Source organism: Periophthalmus magnuspinnatus, chromosome 1 (assembly GCF_009829125.3).
Source record: "Periophthalmus magnuspinnatus isolate fPerMag1 chromosome 1, fPerMag1.2.pri, whole genome shotgun sequence".
Lineage (NCBI taxonomy): Eukaryota > Metazoa > Chordata > Actinopteri > Gobiiformes > Gobiidae > Periophthalmus > Periophthalmus magnuspinnatus.
In genome coordinates, this window is record NC_047126.1 from 16,175,361 (window position 1) to 16,193,006 (window position 17,646).

At 42.7% G+C, this 17,646-nt stretch overlaps 1 protein-coding gene across 1 annotated transcript; it reads left to right on the forward strand.

Moving 5' to 3' along the window:
• Nucleotides 1-1,610: 1,610 nt before the first annotated feature.
• Nucleotides 1,611-9,255, forward strand: LOC117394074 (nicotinate-nucleotide pyrophosphorylase [carboxylating]-like). The gene is made up of 5 exons (XM_033992099.2): nt 1,611-1,887; nt 2,846-3,099; nt 5,420-5,730; nt 6,684-6,815; nt 7,419-9,255. Exons 1-5 carry the CDS (start codon nt 1,757-1,759, stop codon nt 7,599-7,601), a joined length of 1,011 nt encoding a protein of 336 aa, XP_033847990.2. The 5' UTR covers nt 1,611-1,756; the 3' UTR covers nt 7,602-9,255.
• Nucleotides 9,256-17,646: the final 8,391 nt, after the last annotated feature.

Sequence of the window (17,646 nt, forward strand, 5' to 3'; positions counted from 1 at the left end):
TCTAAGCATATTTATTTCACAACCCAAACATACTTTTTTCATGTTGATGAAATGCGATTGAATCACGCTGAATGCACATATTTATTTTATGCTGCCTAATCACGAAAGTTAACTTTTTCATGGTGTGTTTTTATGGTTTAATTCTGTGTACAAAATTACATCTAGGCCTACATGAAATATCAAATGTCCTTAAAAGCTTTTAAATAATGTAAATCATGAAAATGATTTGAGTTGGTTTGCTTACTTTGTTCATCTGCGGTTTTTGGTGGTTCTCTGAAGTTATGCCTTTTTCTGAAAGATACAGAGATTTTATTGTCTCTATTGTCATTCTTTTGTTTTTTAACTGATTCACTATTTGCAAAATGGTGCTGCAAAAAACACAAACTAAGATTAAGTATAATGTCTGTTAGCTTACCAGCTGCTACAGCAGCAACAGACTGAAATGTTAGTACAATGCGCACTCTCTTGTTGATAGGCAGTCATGCTAAAAACTTGTTTCATGGAAACAAGCCTTACATTAACCTTCATTTCAAATTAAGCAGACACAAACTCATCTACAATGATTACATTCTAGAGCAGTAGGTTTGTAAAATTTTTGAAAGTCTTTCCTCCAAACCAGCTCCCGCAGTCTGCCTGGATACATATTACAGAGTAGAGTTCTGTAACTGTCCTGTGTGCAATAAAATTTTCCCTTCAAAGGTTTATCGTGGTAAAAGAGCCCATCACTTTTGAAAAAAGGGTAAAGTTTTATTAGTTAATGTTTTATTTAAAAAACAAAACAAATTAATATTCTTACAGTAAAAATAACAAGATACTTTGCATGGTGGTAGACAACAGAACTCCACTGGAATTTCTTTCTTTTTTCTTTTTCTTTTTAACCAATGTTAAGTACTTTGAGTATGAATTAAATATTCTGACTGTAGTAAATTTATACTGTTGTGTAAATATTCTTACTGTAATAAATTTATACTGTTGTGTATTCACTGTAAAAACTGGCACATAATGATTTTTAATATTTGTTTGAACTGTAGGAAACATACTGTGTTGGACATGGAGACATTTTCTCACATTTTACTGCTAATGTTAATGATGAACTGTGTAATGAAATATGTATTTTTAGTGTGTGTGCATCTGCCCAAGGACTGCAGGTGGAAAGTAGCAGTAGCTAAATCTGGTACAAATCATCTTTTCTCTTGTAGGATTAATGAATTTTTTTGCTTCCTGACAAATAATAATAAAGAATAAAGAATAAATAAATAAAGAAATGTACAGAAGGAATAGACTTATGATAGTCAGTAATTCGACGTTATTAGTATTAAGACATCCATAGACACCATGCAGTCCTTTAGTTATGTAGTTATGGTGGATTTAACTGAAGTGAATACCAAGACTAATAACATCAAGTATAGAGAATAATGTGCATGATTGTAAACGGCGTCATCAACAACAGAACTCCACTGGAATTTCTTGCACATGTCTTATTTATTTATTTTTGTCCAGCTGCTTTTTTTGCATACCTCTTATCTTATCAATCTGCTTTTACAAGATGTAAGCATGTTTGACAGGGAATTGTTAAAAGGGTCATCCTATTGCTGAAAATGTGTGTTTGCAATTTGAGCAACGACTCTTAGACTATTTATTCAGTGAAGGAATATTCCAGGCAGTGCAATAACATCTCCATGGAGACAATAGGTAGTGGACCTCTCACCCGAAAAGTTACATAGTGCACCTTTAACCCTTTAAAGGAACCGAATCAATGCCCCTCTCCATAAAACAGAAAACAAGCCGAAACACAGCACACAGACTTGGGGTCAAACTCCACGTTTCTTGTGCTCTGGACTGCTGCTCACTTTGGCCATACAAACCAGCAACAATGCAACAAGTGAAGTAAGTGAGGCCTAAAATTAATCTCTACTTGGGACAGGGATGCACTGTAATTATAATTTGTTTTATAAGAGCATTTTTTTTGTGTGTCAAATTATGGATCCAAGCTTCCATCTTTAATTCTTAGCAAAAGTTTATCTCATTTTGGATATTAGTAACCCATTGATTATTAAGAGAAAATATTAATACTAAGCTTGAAAGATCGTGCAATCAGATCCGTGTTTTTCAGTGACACGTGAAACGAAGGAGCTCATTGGTCACCTTTGATTTACAAATAAATTCTAATTTATCTCACCTCATATTAACAGAGTTTAGTGCTTTGTTCATTGATTCTGCACAAATCCGCGATGTTTTTCAGTTCTTTGTGATATTGTTTTCCGTTATTTGTTCAATACGGGCGGACCATGGCTGTCTCTGATTGGCTAATCCACCTGTCAATCACGCCCGTTTGAAAAAGGCCATATTCACCGGTGACCAGACACTTCACATCTGCGTAAAGTACTGAAAAAGTGAATTCTGGATCCCAGGCAAGATTGTTCTGGGGGCAATTTGAGAACAAAGTCTACAGCTGCTGCAGCAAAATATGCATAATTGGAAATGAAGTGTATAAAGTGTATATTATAATTGAATTGTATGTAGCCATGTGAATAATTTGAGAAAGTTAAGCTAATAGGCTATGCGTTAGCTTGAGTGCTAATTATGCCTCAAATCGAGGTAAATTAGGCAATTTGTCCATGGATCTGTAATAATTTTAATATACTTCCATTGTAGTGACACTAGCCTATAACATAAGGGTTCTTGCGCAAATTTGCTGTGAGTTATTATTATATTATTATTATTATTGTTATTATATTATTATTATATTTGAATAGAAACATTGTTTAGAGTTATCCCCTAAAGACCAAAGCCTCGCCAAAAACACATTTAACCTGTTGATTTATGTCTTTCTTTCTATTCTCAGGACGCCTTCCTCAAACCCATCTCTGGCGCACTCATTGCCCCCTCTCACTCTCACTCGACTGGCCCAGGAGTGGCTGGCAGAGGACACCCCACATCTGGACCCTGCTGGAGTGTGCGTGGGGACCAAAGAAGTGGAGGCAAAGCTTCTTTGTAAAAGCCCAAACAGTGTTCTGGCCGGGAGCCCTTTCTTCACCGCAGTGTTCAGGGAGGTGGGCTGCTCTGTGGAGTGGAGATACCAGGATGGAGAGCGAATTGGTGAGTATATTTAAGTCTGTCATTTGAAAACCCCGATCATAATAGCAAAGGCTATACACTACCAGTCAAGTTTGGACACACCTCTTTACAGTAACTCAAAGACGCTTTACAATAGTTTAATTTAAAACAAGGACTGCATAAACAAAAACAAGTAGTGAGGCAGCAGTCATTTATAGGCTATGAGGAAAAGGTTTTGAGCAGGGGTTTTGAAGGGGTTTAATTTTTCTTTATTTTTACAACTTTCTATATTTTATATACCGTACATACGGAAGATATCAAATACATGAGGTAATATATAGGATCATATAGTAAAGAAAAGTAAAAGTTAAATAACTCAACTTTTTAATATTTTATATTCAAATGCTCCCAGTAGGCACCCTTTGCTTTGTTCACAGCACTGCAAACCCTTTGCCTTCTGTCAATGAGCTTCATCTAAAACAAATTGAGTGTCATATGTCCATTCATTTCGTTTTGATGTTTTCTGTGAGAATCTGTCAGAAAATCACACAGTTATTAATAATCAATTGGCACTTTGCCAATACTGTCTCTATCTATTGATCTAGATAAGAGAATACGACACAGAAGGCAGAGACTGATTTTACTCACGGGGGGTAGTGGCGCTTGTTACAGCTCGTCCCAAAATACCAAATTGCCACTTCCCTCAGCTTCTCTTTTATTGACTTTTGACTTGCACACATACAAATGGGAGGTTACATTACAGTTACACAAGCATCATTTCTAAGAGGCGTGTCTCGCACCTATCATCACTGGAAACGGATGGGTGCATTTCTGCATGAAAGAAGGAAGAACATTCGAAACTTACAGTTTGCACAATAAGAATACACTTTGAAATATACTTTGATAAAATAGTAAGATAAGCATTATCCATCCATCCATCCATTTTCTTCCGCTTATCCGGGGGCCGGGTCGCGGGGGCAGCAGTCTAAGCAGGGACTCCCAGACTTCCCTCACCCCGGACACGTCCTCCAGCTCCTCCAGTGGGACCCCAAGGCGTTCCCAGGCCAGCCGAGAGACATAGTCCCTCCAGCGTGTCCTGGGTCTTCCCCGGGGCCTCCTCCCGGTGGAACATGCCCAGAACACCTCCCTAGGGAGGCGTCCAGGAGGCATCCTGAGCAGATGCCCGAGCCACCTCAACTGGTTCCTCTCGACGTGTAGGAGCAGCGGCTCTACTCCGAGCTCCTCCCGTGTGACCGAGCTCCTCACCCTATCCCTAAGGGTGCGCCCGGCCACTCTGCGGAGGAAGCCCATTTCAGCCGCTTGTATCCGCGATCTTGTCCTTTCGGTCATTACCCAGAGCTCATGACCATAGGTGAGGGTAGGAACGTAGATTGACCGGTAAATCGAGAGCTTCGCCTTCCGGCTCAGCTCCTTCTTTACCACAACGGACCGATACAGCGACCACATCACTGCAGATACTGCGCCGATCCGCCTGTCAATCTCCCGCTCCATCCTTCCCTCACTCGTGAACAAGACCCCGAGATACTTGAACTCCTCCACTTGGGGCAGAGACTCACCACCCACCCGGAGAGAGCAAACCACCTTTTTCTGGTCGAGAACCATGGCCTCGGATTTGGAGGAGCTGATTCTCATCCCAGCCGCTTCACACTCGGCTGCAAACCACCCCAGTGCCTGCTGCAGGATAAAATGCAGGAAAATAAGCATTATAAAATATAAAATCCTTTACAATCTATAATGTAAATAATCATTGAAATAAAGGAGAAACATGAATGAAAGTGTGTCTAAATTTTTGACTGGTATTGTTGTATATGCCAAATGAGTCAGCTATAAAATCTCACAATAGACACTTAATCCTTCAATTAAAAAAATAATTCAAGCAAATAATCAAAGTTTATAAAAATGGTTAATGCAACCCTATGGTCAAAACAGAGAGAATTGTGACATGGCAATTTTACCAAAGTAGCATATTGTAGGGCTGCCCCAGTTATCAAATTGTAAAGCTAATTATTGAGATAGATAGAGATTGAGATAGAACAAAATGTTATGTATATGTATATTTTTGACCAGATTAATGTGATTCTTCGGTCTTCTTCAGTTCATATTTCAGACTTAAATGCGATCACTCCTGGAAGCCAATGAGTACTCACAGTACATAACAGACTTCAACTTTTTTAACATATATCACAAATCTAATCACAATCACAATTATTATTATTTTCCAAAAACGTGCAATATCGTCACAGGGATAAGATCACAGTTACATTTTTATTGCCATATCGCCCAGCTCTGCTTCAGGCAAATCACAATGGTTGTTGAACTATTTATTTCTTACTCTTTACAGGTGCAGATGCTGTCACACTGACTGCTGTAGTGAAAGGCCCAGCAAACTGCCTTCTTTTGGGGGAGAGGCCTGCTCTCAACTGCCTGGCTCGCGCCTCAGGGATAGCCACGCGCTGCTCAGAGCTCCGGACCTCAGCAGCTGCCGTCGGGTGGAGCGGAGAAGTGGCCGGGACTCGAAAAACCACCCCCGGCTTCCGTCTGGTGGAGAAGTACGCTATGTTGGTGGGAGGAGCATCCACACACAGACACGACCTGAGTGGGATGGTGATGCTGAAAGACAACCATGTGTGGGCCTCAGGGAGCATCACAGAGGTAAAAACAAAAGCATTACTCATGAGAATATCCAAGTTATGGAAAAGAAATAAAATATCAATTAGACTAAAAAGATTGTTGACTCATTGTTGCTTTTAAACAATTCAGTTAAAAGAACATAGTTTGTAGTGTAGCACGTCTCACAGATAGGCTACATGGCATGTGTGGTACACTGAGGATAGGTGTGGGCTTGAAACTTACAGGTACAATCAAATTACAAGTGAAAAAAATGCATAGCACACTCAGATGGTCAGTTAAAATCATATACAATTAACTATATCAAAGCCCACTTCCAGACTGAAATTGTCTGTGAATCTGAATAATTTTACCACAACTCTGAAAATGCACATTTTAGATAATCAAGTGTGTCGACATCAGTCTAGTAAATTTATACTGTTGTGTATTCACTGTAAAAACTGGCACATAATGATTTTTAATATTTGTTTGAACTGTAAGAAACATACTGTGTTGGACATGGAGACATTTTCTCACATTTTACTGCTAATGTTAATGATGAACTGTGTAATGAAATATGTATTTTTAGTGTGTGTGCATCTGCTCAGGGACTGCAGGTGGAAAGTAGCAGTAGCTAAATCTGGTACAAATCATCTTTTCTCTTGTAGGATTAATGAATTTGTTTGCTTCCTGACAAATAATAATAAAGAATAAATAAAGAAATGTACAGAAGGAATAGACTTATGATAGTCAGTAATTCTAATCACAATTCAAATGTGATTAATTTCCCAGCCATAATATAAAAATGACATGATGTTATTAGTATTAAGACATCCATAGTCACCATGCAGTCCTTTAGTTATGTAGTTATGGTGGATTTAACTGAAGTGAATACCAAGAATAATAACCTCAACTGTAGAGAATAATCTAAAGTGGCTGTTACCCTATGACTGTACATACTATATATTCTTATATTCATATGTGTCTATATTGTACAGGCCGTGAGGGCAGCCAGAGCCGTGTGTGGCTTCAGCAGTAAAGTGGAGGTTGAATGTCAGTCTGTGGAGGAGGGTTCAGAGGCGGCTGCTGCTGGAGCTGATATAGTGATGCTGGACAACTTCCAACCACAGGTACCTAATTTTAGTTTCCTCCTGTGATATATATCCCCTATTGTGTTTTGAATTTAAACAACACAGGGACTTTTGGTTGCTAAAACAGACATAAATACATTTTGAGGGTTTAACTGCAACATAATCTAGTCTGTGCATTTACAGTTCTTATATCTTGTGTCCAATGGCCTGAGATGGTAGAGTGGCCATCTAAAAGCTTAAGTTTACCCAATCCCAATCAGTTCTAGCTCCAGCCAATCTATACTGCTGTTGTTGTTGCTGCATACTGTACTTGGAAAACATGTGCAGGAAGCTCAGAATGCATAACATAACATGATGTATACATAAGTAAAATGACTGGGTATTTGGTTTGTAGTAGAAAAAGAAAAAAACAATGTGTGATAACTTGTGACTTATATTTGTCACTTTTCCATTGAAAAATAATAATATAAAAATAATGTTCAATAAAACATTGAAAAAAGTGCCCTGTGATACATTAAAAACAACCACATAATCATACAGTAGAAATTCATTACAACATATTGAAACTGTGAAATAATCAAGTTTCAAAAGATGAAATTATTAAGTGTAGTGCTGTGTAAATAAAATTCATATTATTTCTAGGAGCTTCACGCAGCCGCTCAGAGACTCAAAAAGGACTTCCCATCTATTCTGATCGAGGCCAGTGGAGGAGTGAGCCCTGAGACCCTGCAGCAATTCTGCTCTCCCCACATCGACGTCATCTCCCTGGGCTGCATCACTCAGGGCTGCCCTGTGGTGGACTTCTCTCTGAAGGTCATTCACTAAGCAGTCGCTGTCATTGTTCAGTTATTACAGTGTTTTGTTTTGTTTTTAAACTTTATATGTATTCTAGTAATTTTACAACATAGGATATATAACAACGGAACAAGAAAACACACTAGGGGTATCGAAGAGGTGTCAAATATACAATCAACAAAAGTAAACAAAAACAAACACAAATTATATTAAATACAAGGTCGGCTGATGAGGCGTCAATCCTTCTCTTTCTGCAGCCTCAAGGTGAAAGTTACACACTCCATGGAAGAGATGTTTTTATAGTAGCTAACCACTGACTAATAGTAGGTGTATCTTTAGTAAGCCAATGCTTAATAATAGCCCTCTACTTGCAGCCATAAAGATTTTTAAAAGATATTTATCACCTTTAGTCAAATTGTGATCCAAATTACGCAGATAAAAAGAAACACATGTAAATGCAGCGTCAAAGCCTAAAATCTCCTTTACTGTGCAGTGAACATCTTCCCAATATGAATTTAGTGCAGTGCAGGCCCAAAAAATATGTGTAGTCTGCAGGGCAGACACACCCAGTATTTCCAGGGGAACTCTCTTCACATTTATGAATGCATAATAATAATTTGTGTATCAATTATTATTTCACACTCTTCTGACGTTATCACTTATTACAATGTTGATTAAATGGTTTGACACTCTTCCTATGATCTTTTCAGTCTGCGTTGTCTATGCTAATTATGTAGGCGCAGAACCATTTAGTCTTCCTCTTTATTATGTGTTATTTACGACCTCTTTAGTCATACTTTTATCGCTGTTAAATATACAGTTTGATGGTAAAGATAAAACATTGCAATATTTTTTAGATATTGTCAAGATTAATTTAACTTTTAAACATATCTTTAATTTGATAAAATTTGTGAACAAACTTAAAAGTAAAAGAGAAAAAGGGAGGTGAGCTCAAGTCAGAGCTCACCATATGCTATGTGATCGTCAAAACAGGAAAGACTTATTCCACACATCTATTATGGACTTTATAGAGCAAGACTAAATGGTTATTAACTGATTCATTATAATTGAAAGTACAAAATAAACATACTTTCTGTTTTTGGGACCTTCTGGCTCTGTTGTATAAAAAGCATCCTCTTTCAGCTCATGGAAGGTTCTACAGTCAATAAATACCTCAAAATAAAAAAAATTGTATTACTTTTGCGACTTTAGGCTAAATGGTATTCTAAAGAATGTATTGTTATAATTAGTTGTTGCAGCCCTAGTTGAAAAATTATGAAAAGTAAATGTTCAATATCAATTTATAAATGCATGAAATATTAGCTGCTTTGGACTAACCTAGTGGTGCATGGCGCTTTTTCTTGATTATTGCTTAGACCTGTTAAGTGAATCGTACATTTTTTAAGAGTGTTTAGACCGAGATATAACAGCACAACTCTGATTATATGATGCCTCAATAATTACTCATTAGTAATGTTATTTCATTTTTACAGAGGCTGTTTCACTAAACACAGACACAGAAATGCTTCTAAGAACCCATAGTATTGTATCTAAACATGTCTAAACTTTCTCAATGACAAAAAATACTAACTGTTGTTGAATTACAGGTGCTCAAAGACATACTACTGTATCTCCAAGTGTTGTACTATATCTGTGTGTATTTGATATAAGCACATACAAACTCACAAGTTGTTCTTGGTGTATTTGAAGATATTACAGCAGTTTATTGTGCAGCTCTTACCCTATAACCGTGGGAACAAATAAAGTTCTTTGATTAATCTTAGCTTCTCTGAAGTTTTGGGGAAGTTAGCAATACATCAGGTTATTTATATAGTCATGAAAAAAAAACATTATTTATTTATTTATTCACAATTTACTTACAAACTGGCAATATGTTTGGTGAATAATAACATATAGAAAATTAAAAAAAAAAACATTAGGAAATTCTAGATATGTCCTGTGCACTGATTACTTGTCTAAACAGGGGCATAACACTGTCAATAGCCCACAAAATTATTAGTATCTCACAAAAAAAGTAAACAGTATTTTCATATGTGAAAAAGTAAGACAGGTTTTGATGAGTCTCTAATTTTAACTTGAATTTAGTGGGATAATACCTGCTGTAAAAATATAAATGATGAGTTTACACCAATCAAGAAGTAATTTGTGAAGAAAAGAAAAATGACAGGAAGTGGCGTGTTCCATATTGATCACAATAGAGAGAATTTTATTCAAAAGTTTGTACATAGTTATTTGTGTGTATTTTTATTTTATATAGTTATTTAAGTGTATTTTCTTATCATTTTATTTCTTAAATGATCATTTCTGTGTACATTAGGTGAGTTTTGGCCCTTTGGTATACAACATGGTTGCTAGGTAATAGTGTGATGTCACGATTTCCAACCAGGAAGTAACATTTTAAACACACTTGTGTTGACCTTGGATGCTCCCCAAAAAGTCTCCAGTAAATGTAGTTTAATGTTGTGGGGACAGGACAGGGTGTGGTCATTTTCAAAAACCATGGCGCCAGAAAAGAATAAGGTCAACTCTGAATTCCGGACATCCCCCCTAGATTGTGCTTGAGAGCATTTTAAATCATTCAAATGCCCAGACGAAGAAAACAAGAAACACTACCCAGTCATGTTTAAACCAGCTACAGAAAAGCACAGCTGGCTAAAACATGCACCAAAACTGACTCATCTTTCTTCTATATATGTGCACAACTGGCAAGAATTGTTCATATGTGCTAGATGCGGCCTGTAAACTTGGTTCAGTTGCATCAGTTCTGTCAGGAGGAATGGGCCAAAATTCCTACCAATTATTGTGAGAAGCTTGTGGAAGGATATCCAAAAGGTTTGAGCCATAGAGTTAAGTCTGGGGTGGGAAAACTTTTCGACACACAGGCCACAATGAGTTCTGAAATTTGACAGAGGGGCCAGGATATGTATATGTATATATTACATTAGAGATTGGGCCTGTAACATGTAGCAAAGCTTGAATATTGTGGGTGTTTTGAAATGTTTCATAACTCTTGGAAGCAAACTTCATACTGTTTACCAGAAATGGACTTGGGACAAGGACGTTGGGAAATGTTTTGATAAATGAATGTCAAGGTGACCTTTGCGAGAGGAACCAGATGCCAGAGTGAGCTCAGATCCCATCTGTATATCAAGACAATGTACAATAAGGGTGACTTCTTAATTTCCTGGGCATTAAGAATTACTTCCACAATGCAAATAATGACTCTGAAGCCACCTAAATACAATCTAGTTGTAATTAATTTTGTATAATGTTATCACTTAATTATCAGCCACTTGTATAAACTATGTTAAAATTATATGAAAACTATACATTTCTGGTGGTAGTACCAGTTATTTATTCTTGACTATTTTTGTGCTGAGGCCCTGCTTCAGGTCAAATAAAAGTCAGGTTTGTGAAGATACAAGTTCTCTCATAGTATGGGGGCACAGTTTCAGTGCAGTAAAACATGAAACATGAAAAATGATTAAAAATAATACACTGTGGGGGTTTGAATGTCATATTATTTCTGTCTGAGATGGCTATGCTAATTATTTAGGGGAAGTTGTGAAGAGGTTATTAGGTTATTCTTTTCAACTATTTAGGGGACGTTGTGAAGAATAGCCTACACCTCTTCTTCCATAATTATATATTTGTCATTTACTTTGTTCTATTTCAACCTCTGTTAAGCAATCTGCATAAATATTTAGTTTGTTAAATATTTGTAAGATAAATTAGCCTTTTATCATATATCTTAAACATATGTAACAAACAAGATATCTTTATAAGATATCTTCTAATATAACAGCTGATTTTGAACTAAACATGAAAACTAGAAAACCATAATACTGTGTGTATTTTGCCTTAATATCTACATAATCAAACACCAAGATTACACCACTACATTTTTATGGTAGTTCTAGACAGAGGACAAAAACTCACCTTCAGTAATAAAAACAGAAGTGCAACCAAGAATTCATATTAACCACATATCTTGGACATTGAGAAAAGCATTGTGGGACTTAAAGGTGCTCAAAGACATACCACTGTATCCAAAAGTGTTGTACAAAACATTTATGTTAAATAGATTTAATCACATTCAAACTCTGTTTTAAACTCATTTGAAAACAGCTCATTGTGCAACTCTTAGCTTGTCTGAGGTTTTGAGGAAGTGTGAAATTTGTACAGTTGTGTACATAGTCAGACATTGAAAAATATTGGCAACTATGCTCTTTCAGTTTTTTCAGTTTCTTTTCTACAAAATGAAAAATAATCCTTCTTACTGTTAGTGATTGACATTTGGAGCATGTTTGTAGAAGAAGTGGCTGTTTCCTCGATCATATGAAGAAAACATCAAAATAAAGAACATGTCTGACACTTTCAAACCTTTGGCCATATATTTACATATTTTTATATTTTCTTGCAGCAAAATACACAACCACAGTGTTAAAGGTCCTGTATTACACAAAATTAACTCTTGTGAGCTTTGAGCCGTGTTATACTGCTGTTACCTCATCATAAAACATACCTGGAGCTGTGTTTATTTCATTCACACATGTTTGAGTATTAGTCTATAATGTTACTTTTGTTTAGAAACAGGAAATGCCAGGACTTGAGCACTTCCTGTTTTACCACATGACATCACAAGGTAGAACTTGTGATGCTTGAGAGAACAACTCACCCTTAATATGCAGCGTTTGTGTGTTAAACATGTGGGAATGAAACAAAACACAACTCAGGCCATGTTTTCAATTAGGAAACCTCATTACAACATAGATCAGAAAAATGTGTAATATGGCCCCTTTAAAGTGCTGACAAAGTAAAGTGCTAAACAACTCCCATGATGAATCAAGACAGCTTGTCCAAGTTACATCAAATTTAAACCCATATCTAAACTTATAATGTAGACCAGGCATATACAAAGTCCGGCCAATTGTGGCCCATGTACAAATTTCCACTGGCCCACAGCCTCTGGAGTAAAAATAATTATGTGTGGCCCGTCAGCACTGTTGATCAGTGTAAAATACATATGTTCAAGCTCGCTGAGTTTTTATCACCAACTGGATAAAGACAAGTTTAAAGAAATTCAAACCTTTGCTAAGAAAATGCTGAGTTTGGTTCGACATATTTGTGTGAGAAGATGTTCTTGGTTATGAACAAAAACTGTGCGAGGTCTAAGTCTAACTGACTCTCACCTGCGTGACATTTTGCACATCAAAACCACTGTCTTTTAGCCAGACCTGGTTTATTTACTACAGTCCAGATCTCAGTTTCACTCTTCACATTAGTGCAAGTTATTTGTCGCCTTCTGAGGTGAATAAATTCTAAAATCTCAGTGAATTTATTTTATTGTGATTATCAAAACCACAGTTTAAATGTTTACTTTTTTTTACATTCTGTCGTAACGGTACGGATAGGACCAAAGGATGCAGACCAGAGCAGTTTTAACAGTGTTTATTTACAGCGGTGAAAATGCAGTCTTTAAACAGGTCACAAGAGCAGGTACAGGAACCGGGGAGCGGGAGACGGGTCAGGCGGGTGCGGTGCAGGTAGAGGCGGGCAGGACAGGACCAGGACGGGGATAGAAGCAGGTGCGGTACCAGGGCAGGCGGATCAGACGAAGACCAGAGCGGGGAGCGGGTGACAAACCAGAGACCAGGACCGGACAGGAGACGAGACGAGCAGGAGACGAGACGAGCAGGAGACGAGACGAGCAGGAGACGAGACGAGCAGGAGACAAGACGAGCTGGAAGCGATACCGGGACTGGAACGTGGCGGCAGGAGCTGGGCGAGTAGAGGCAGGAATCTGGAGGGTGCATAAATCCAAATGAGCATTTGCCGGAAAGTACCATATAACAAAGCTTAGCAAGAAACATTCACGTTTTACACGCGGACGGTCTGGCACCGAGTGTAGACTGCCAAGCCTTCTTGTACTCAGCAGCAGGTGGTGGTGATTAGGCTGATGCACCCCAGGTGTGCACGGGAGGAGTCAGGCACTCCACCCAGCTCCAGACACACAGGTAGGGGAGGGGGAGAGAGCACGGGAGGACAGGGAAACTGACATCATGACAGTACCCCCCCCCTAAGGTCCACCTCCTGGTGGACCCCCAGGCTTGTCAGGATGAGCGCGGTGGAAGTCTCTCACCATGTCGGGGTCCAGAATGCGTGCCCTGGGCACCCAGGATCGCTCCTCCGGACCGTAACCCTCCCAATCGACGAGGTACTGGAGGCCCCTACCACGGCGACGAACGTCAATCAGGCGGCGGACGGTGAACGCCGGGTGGCCGTCAATGACTCGGGCGGGCGGTGGGGGATCGGCCGGAGGGCACAGGTCGCTGGTCCGGACTGGTTTAACCTGGGAGACGTGAAAGGTCGGATGAATCCGGAGAGACGGGGGTAACTGGAGACGCACCGCCGATGGATTTATGATCCTCATGATCTTAAACGGTCCCAGGAATCGGGGGGACAGCTTACGGGAGTCCGTCTTCAGCGGGACCGTCTTGGCGGAGAGCCAAACCATCTGGCCAGGTTGGTATACGGGCGCCGGGACACGGTGGCGATCGGCCGTCGCCTTAGTGCGCGCTCCAGCCCGAAGAAGGGCCGCCCTGGCCTTCTTCCAGATCCGGCGACAGCGCTGGAGATGGCGCTGAACAGACGGGACGGCGAGGTCCCTCTCCTCCGTGGGAAAGAGAGGGGGTTGATATCCCAGCGATGCCTCGAAGGGGGACATACCAGTGGCGGAACTCACGAGGGAGTTGTGAGCGTACTCTATCCAGGGTAGGTGAGTACTCCAGGTCGCGGGGTTGGCGGAGGCTGTGCACCGTAGGGCCGACTCCAGGTCTTGGTTGGCCCGCTCCGTCTGCCCATTAGATTGTGGATGGAACCCGGACGTGAGGCTAACCGTGGCCCCCAAACTGTCGCAGAAAGACCGCCATACCTGAGAGGTGAATTGGGTCCCTCTGTCGGACACGATGTCCACCGGGATGCCGTGGAGTCGGAAGACATGACTGGTCAGCTGGTCGGCAGTTTCTTTGGCTGTGGGGAGCTTAGGCAGGGCAACGAAATGGGCGGCCTTGGAGAAGCGGTCCACAATGGTGAGAACCACCGTGTTCCCCTGGGAAGGGGGAAGGCCCGTCACGAAGTCCAAGGCGATGTGGGACCAAGGGCGACGAGGAACTGGGAGAGGATGCAAGAGACCAGAAGGGGGTGAGTGGGAGGCCTTGGCCCGAGCACATACCTGGCAGGCGGCGACATAAGCCCGGGTGTCTGTGTCCATCGTGGGCCACCAGAAGCGTCTCCTGAGGAGGGAGAGAGAGCGACCGGCACCAGGATGGCAGGCGAAACGGGAGGCATGGACCCACTGGAGCACCTGAGACCGGACAGAATCGGGAACAAACAGTTTATCTGGAGGGCCGTTACCTGGGTCGGGGTCGTTGGTCTGGGCCTCTCGGACGGTGTCCTCGATATCCCAATGGACCGCGGCCACCACACACGAGGAGGGGATAATTGTTTCTGCGGTGACCGGGCTATCCTCCAGGGCGAACTGGCGGGAGAGGGCATCCGGTTTGACGTTCCGAGATCCGGGGCGGTAGGTGAGGAGAAAGTTGAAGCGGCTGAAGAAGAGGGACCAACGAGCTTGACGGGGATTGAGGCGCCTGGCGGACTGGATGTACTCCAAGTTTTTATGGTCGGTCCAGACGATGAATGGTTGCTCCGCCCCTTCGAGCCAGTGGCGCCACTCCTCCAAGGCCAGCTTTACGGCAAGGAGCTCCCGATCCCCCACATCATAATTGACCTCGGCCGAGGACAATCGCCGGGAAAAGAAGGCGCAGGGACAGAGGCGGTTGTGGGGGTCGAACCTCTGCGAAAGCACGGCCCCCACTCCCGAGTCGGAGGCGTCGACCTCCACGATGAATTGCCGTGAAGGGTCGGGCTGGTGCAGGATGGGAGCGGAGGTAAATAGTCTCTTAAGCTTCTCGAAGGCTGTCTGCGCCTCAGGAGACCAGGCAAACGGCAAAGCAGGAGAGGTGAGTTTAGTTAAGGGCGAGATAACCCTACTAAAATCCCGGATGAAACGTCTATAAAAATTGGCAAAGCCGATAAATCTCTGGAGCTGTCTCCGGCTGGTAGGAACGGGCCACTCAGTGACAGCCTGGATCTTTTCAGGGTCAGCTCTTACTTGGCCCCGCCCCACAATGAAGCCCAAAAAGCTGACCTCCTCTGCGTGAAACTCGCATTTCTCAGCTTTCACGAACAGTTTATTCTCGAGGAGGCGCTGGAGAACCTGGCGAACGTGCTGATGATGCTCCTGGGGGGACCGCGAGAAAATCAAGATGTCATCCAAGTAAACAAAGACGAATCGGTTAAGGAAATCACGGAGCACATCGTTGATGAGGGCTTGGAATACGGCAGGGGCGTTGGTGAGACCGAAGGGCATAACCAAGTATTCGAAATGTCCCAGGGGTGTCTTGAAGGCCGTCTTCCATTCGTCTCCCTCCCTGATGCGCACCAGGTGGTACGCATTCCGCAAATCCAACTTTGAGAAGATGGTCGCACCGTGGAGGGGCGTAAATGCCGAGTCCAGTAAGGGAAGCGGGTATTTATTCTTTACGGTTATATTGTTCAGACCCCGGTAATCAATGCAAGGCCGCAGGGATTTGTCCTTCTTAGCCACAAAGAAGAACCCCGCTCCCACGGGTGAAGTGGACGGGCGGATGATTCCGGCAGCCAGGGACCCACGGATATAGTCCTCCATTGACTCGCGTTCAGGTTTAGACAGGTTATATAGCCTGCTAGATGGTAGTGGGGCACCCGGCAGGAGGTCAATGGCGCAGTCATATGGACGGTGGGGCGGTAAAGAGAGGGCCTTGCTCTTGCTAAAAACCTCCCCCAGGTCGTGATATTCAGCAGGCACCGAGGACAGATTGGGGGTGTCTGGGGACGGATCAGCGACAGGAACGGACCTCCCGGCCGGAGGGAGGGCGGACCGAAGGCACTTGGCGTGGCAATCGGGACTCCAGCCCGAAACTCCGCCCCTGGCCCAATCGAAAACAGGGTTGTGGGCGCGTAGCCAGGGGTAACCAAGGACCAGAGGAGAAGCGGAGGAGGACAGGACATGAAACTGACGGTTCTCTTGGTGGTTGCCGGACAGAATCACGGTGACAGGTTCTGTGATGTGAGTGATGTGCCCCAGAAAACGTCCATTGAGCCCCTGGGCATTTAAGGGGCGTTCGAGGGGCTCCAGGTAGACCCCGAGCTGCTCCGCGACTTGGGCATCAATAAAGTCCCTCTCAGCCCCGGAGTCGATAAGGGCGGAAACGCATAAGGTCTCTGTGCGAACGCACAGGGTGGCGCTGAGCCGCAGTCTATTAGAAGAGTCCAGGATGTGTTGCTCGCCCACCAGTACTCCCAGTGCTACTGGTGGGCCCCCCCTTTTGGCCGAACTGGGCAAGTGACCACATAATGTCCGCGCTCACCGCAGTAGAGGCAAGCCCCGGCCAGACGACGCCTCCGTTGACGCTCCTCGGTCGACACAAGGGTCCTGTCGAGTTGCATGGGCTCATCCGGCGGGGGCGGGGCAGCGCGTGGCTCCGGCGGGACCGGTGACCGGCGTCTCTCTCGGCGACGAGCCCGTAGGCGGTTGTCTATACGGTGAGTGAGGGAGATGAGGGTCCGCAGGTCGGGGGGTTCGTCCCGGGAAACCAATTCATCTTTCAAAGTCTCGTTCAGGCCCCGCACAAACACAGCCCGCAGCGCGCTGTCCGTCCAGTCCAGCTCCGCCGCATGTGTCCAGAATTCAATGGAATAATCCGCTACCGTCCTGGAGCCCTGGCTGAGAGTCAATAACCGGGAGGCAGCATTGTCCTGGTAGTGCGGGTGGTCAAACACCAGCTTAAACGTGGACACAAATTCATTAAAATCCAGGCTATCCACAGACGTCTTCATTAGGCGCGCCTCTGCCCACTGGAGAGCTCTGCCCCGGAGTAATCCACATATATATCGGATCTTGGTGGCCCCCGAGCTGAAACGAGAAGGGCATTGCTGGAACATGAACTCG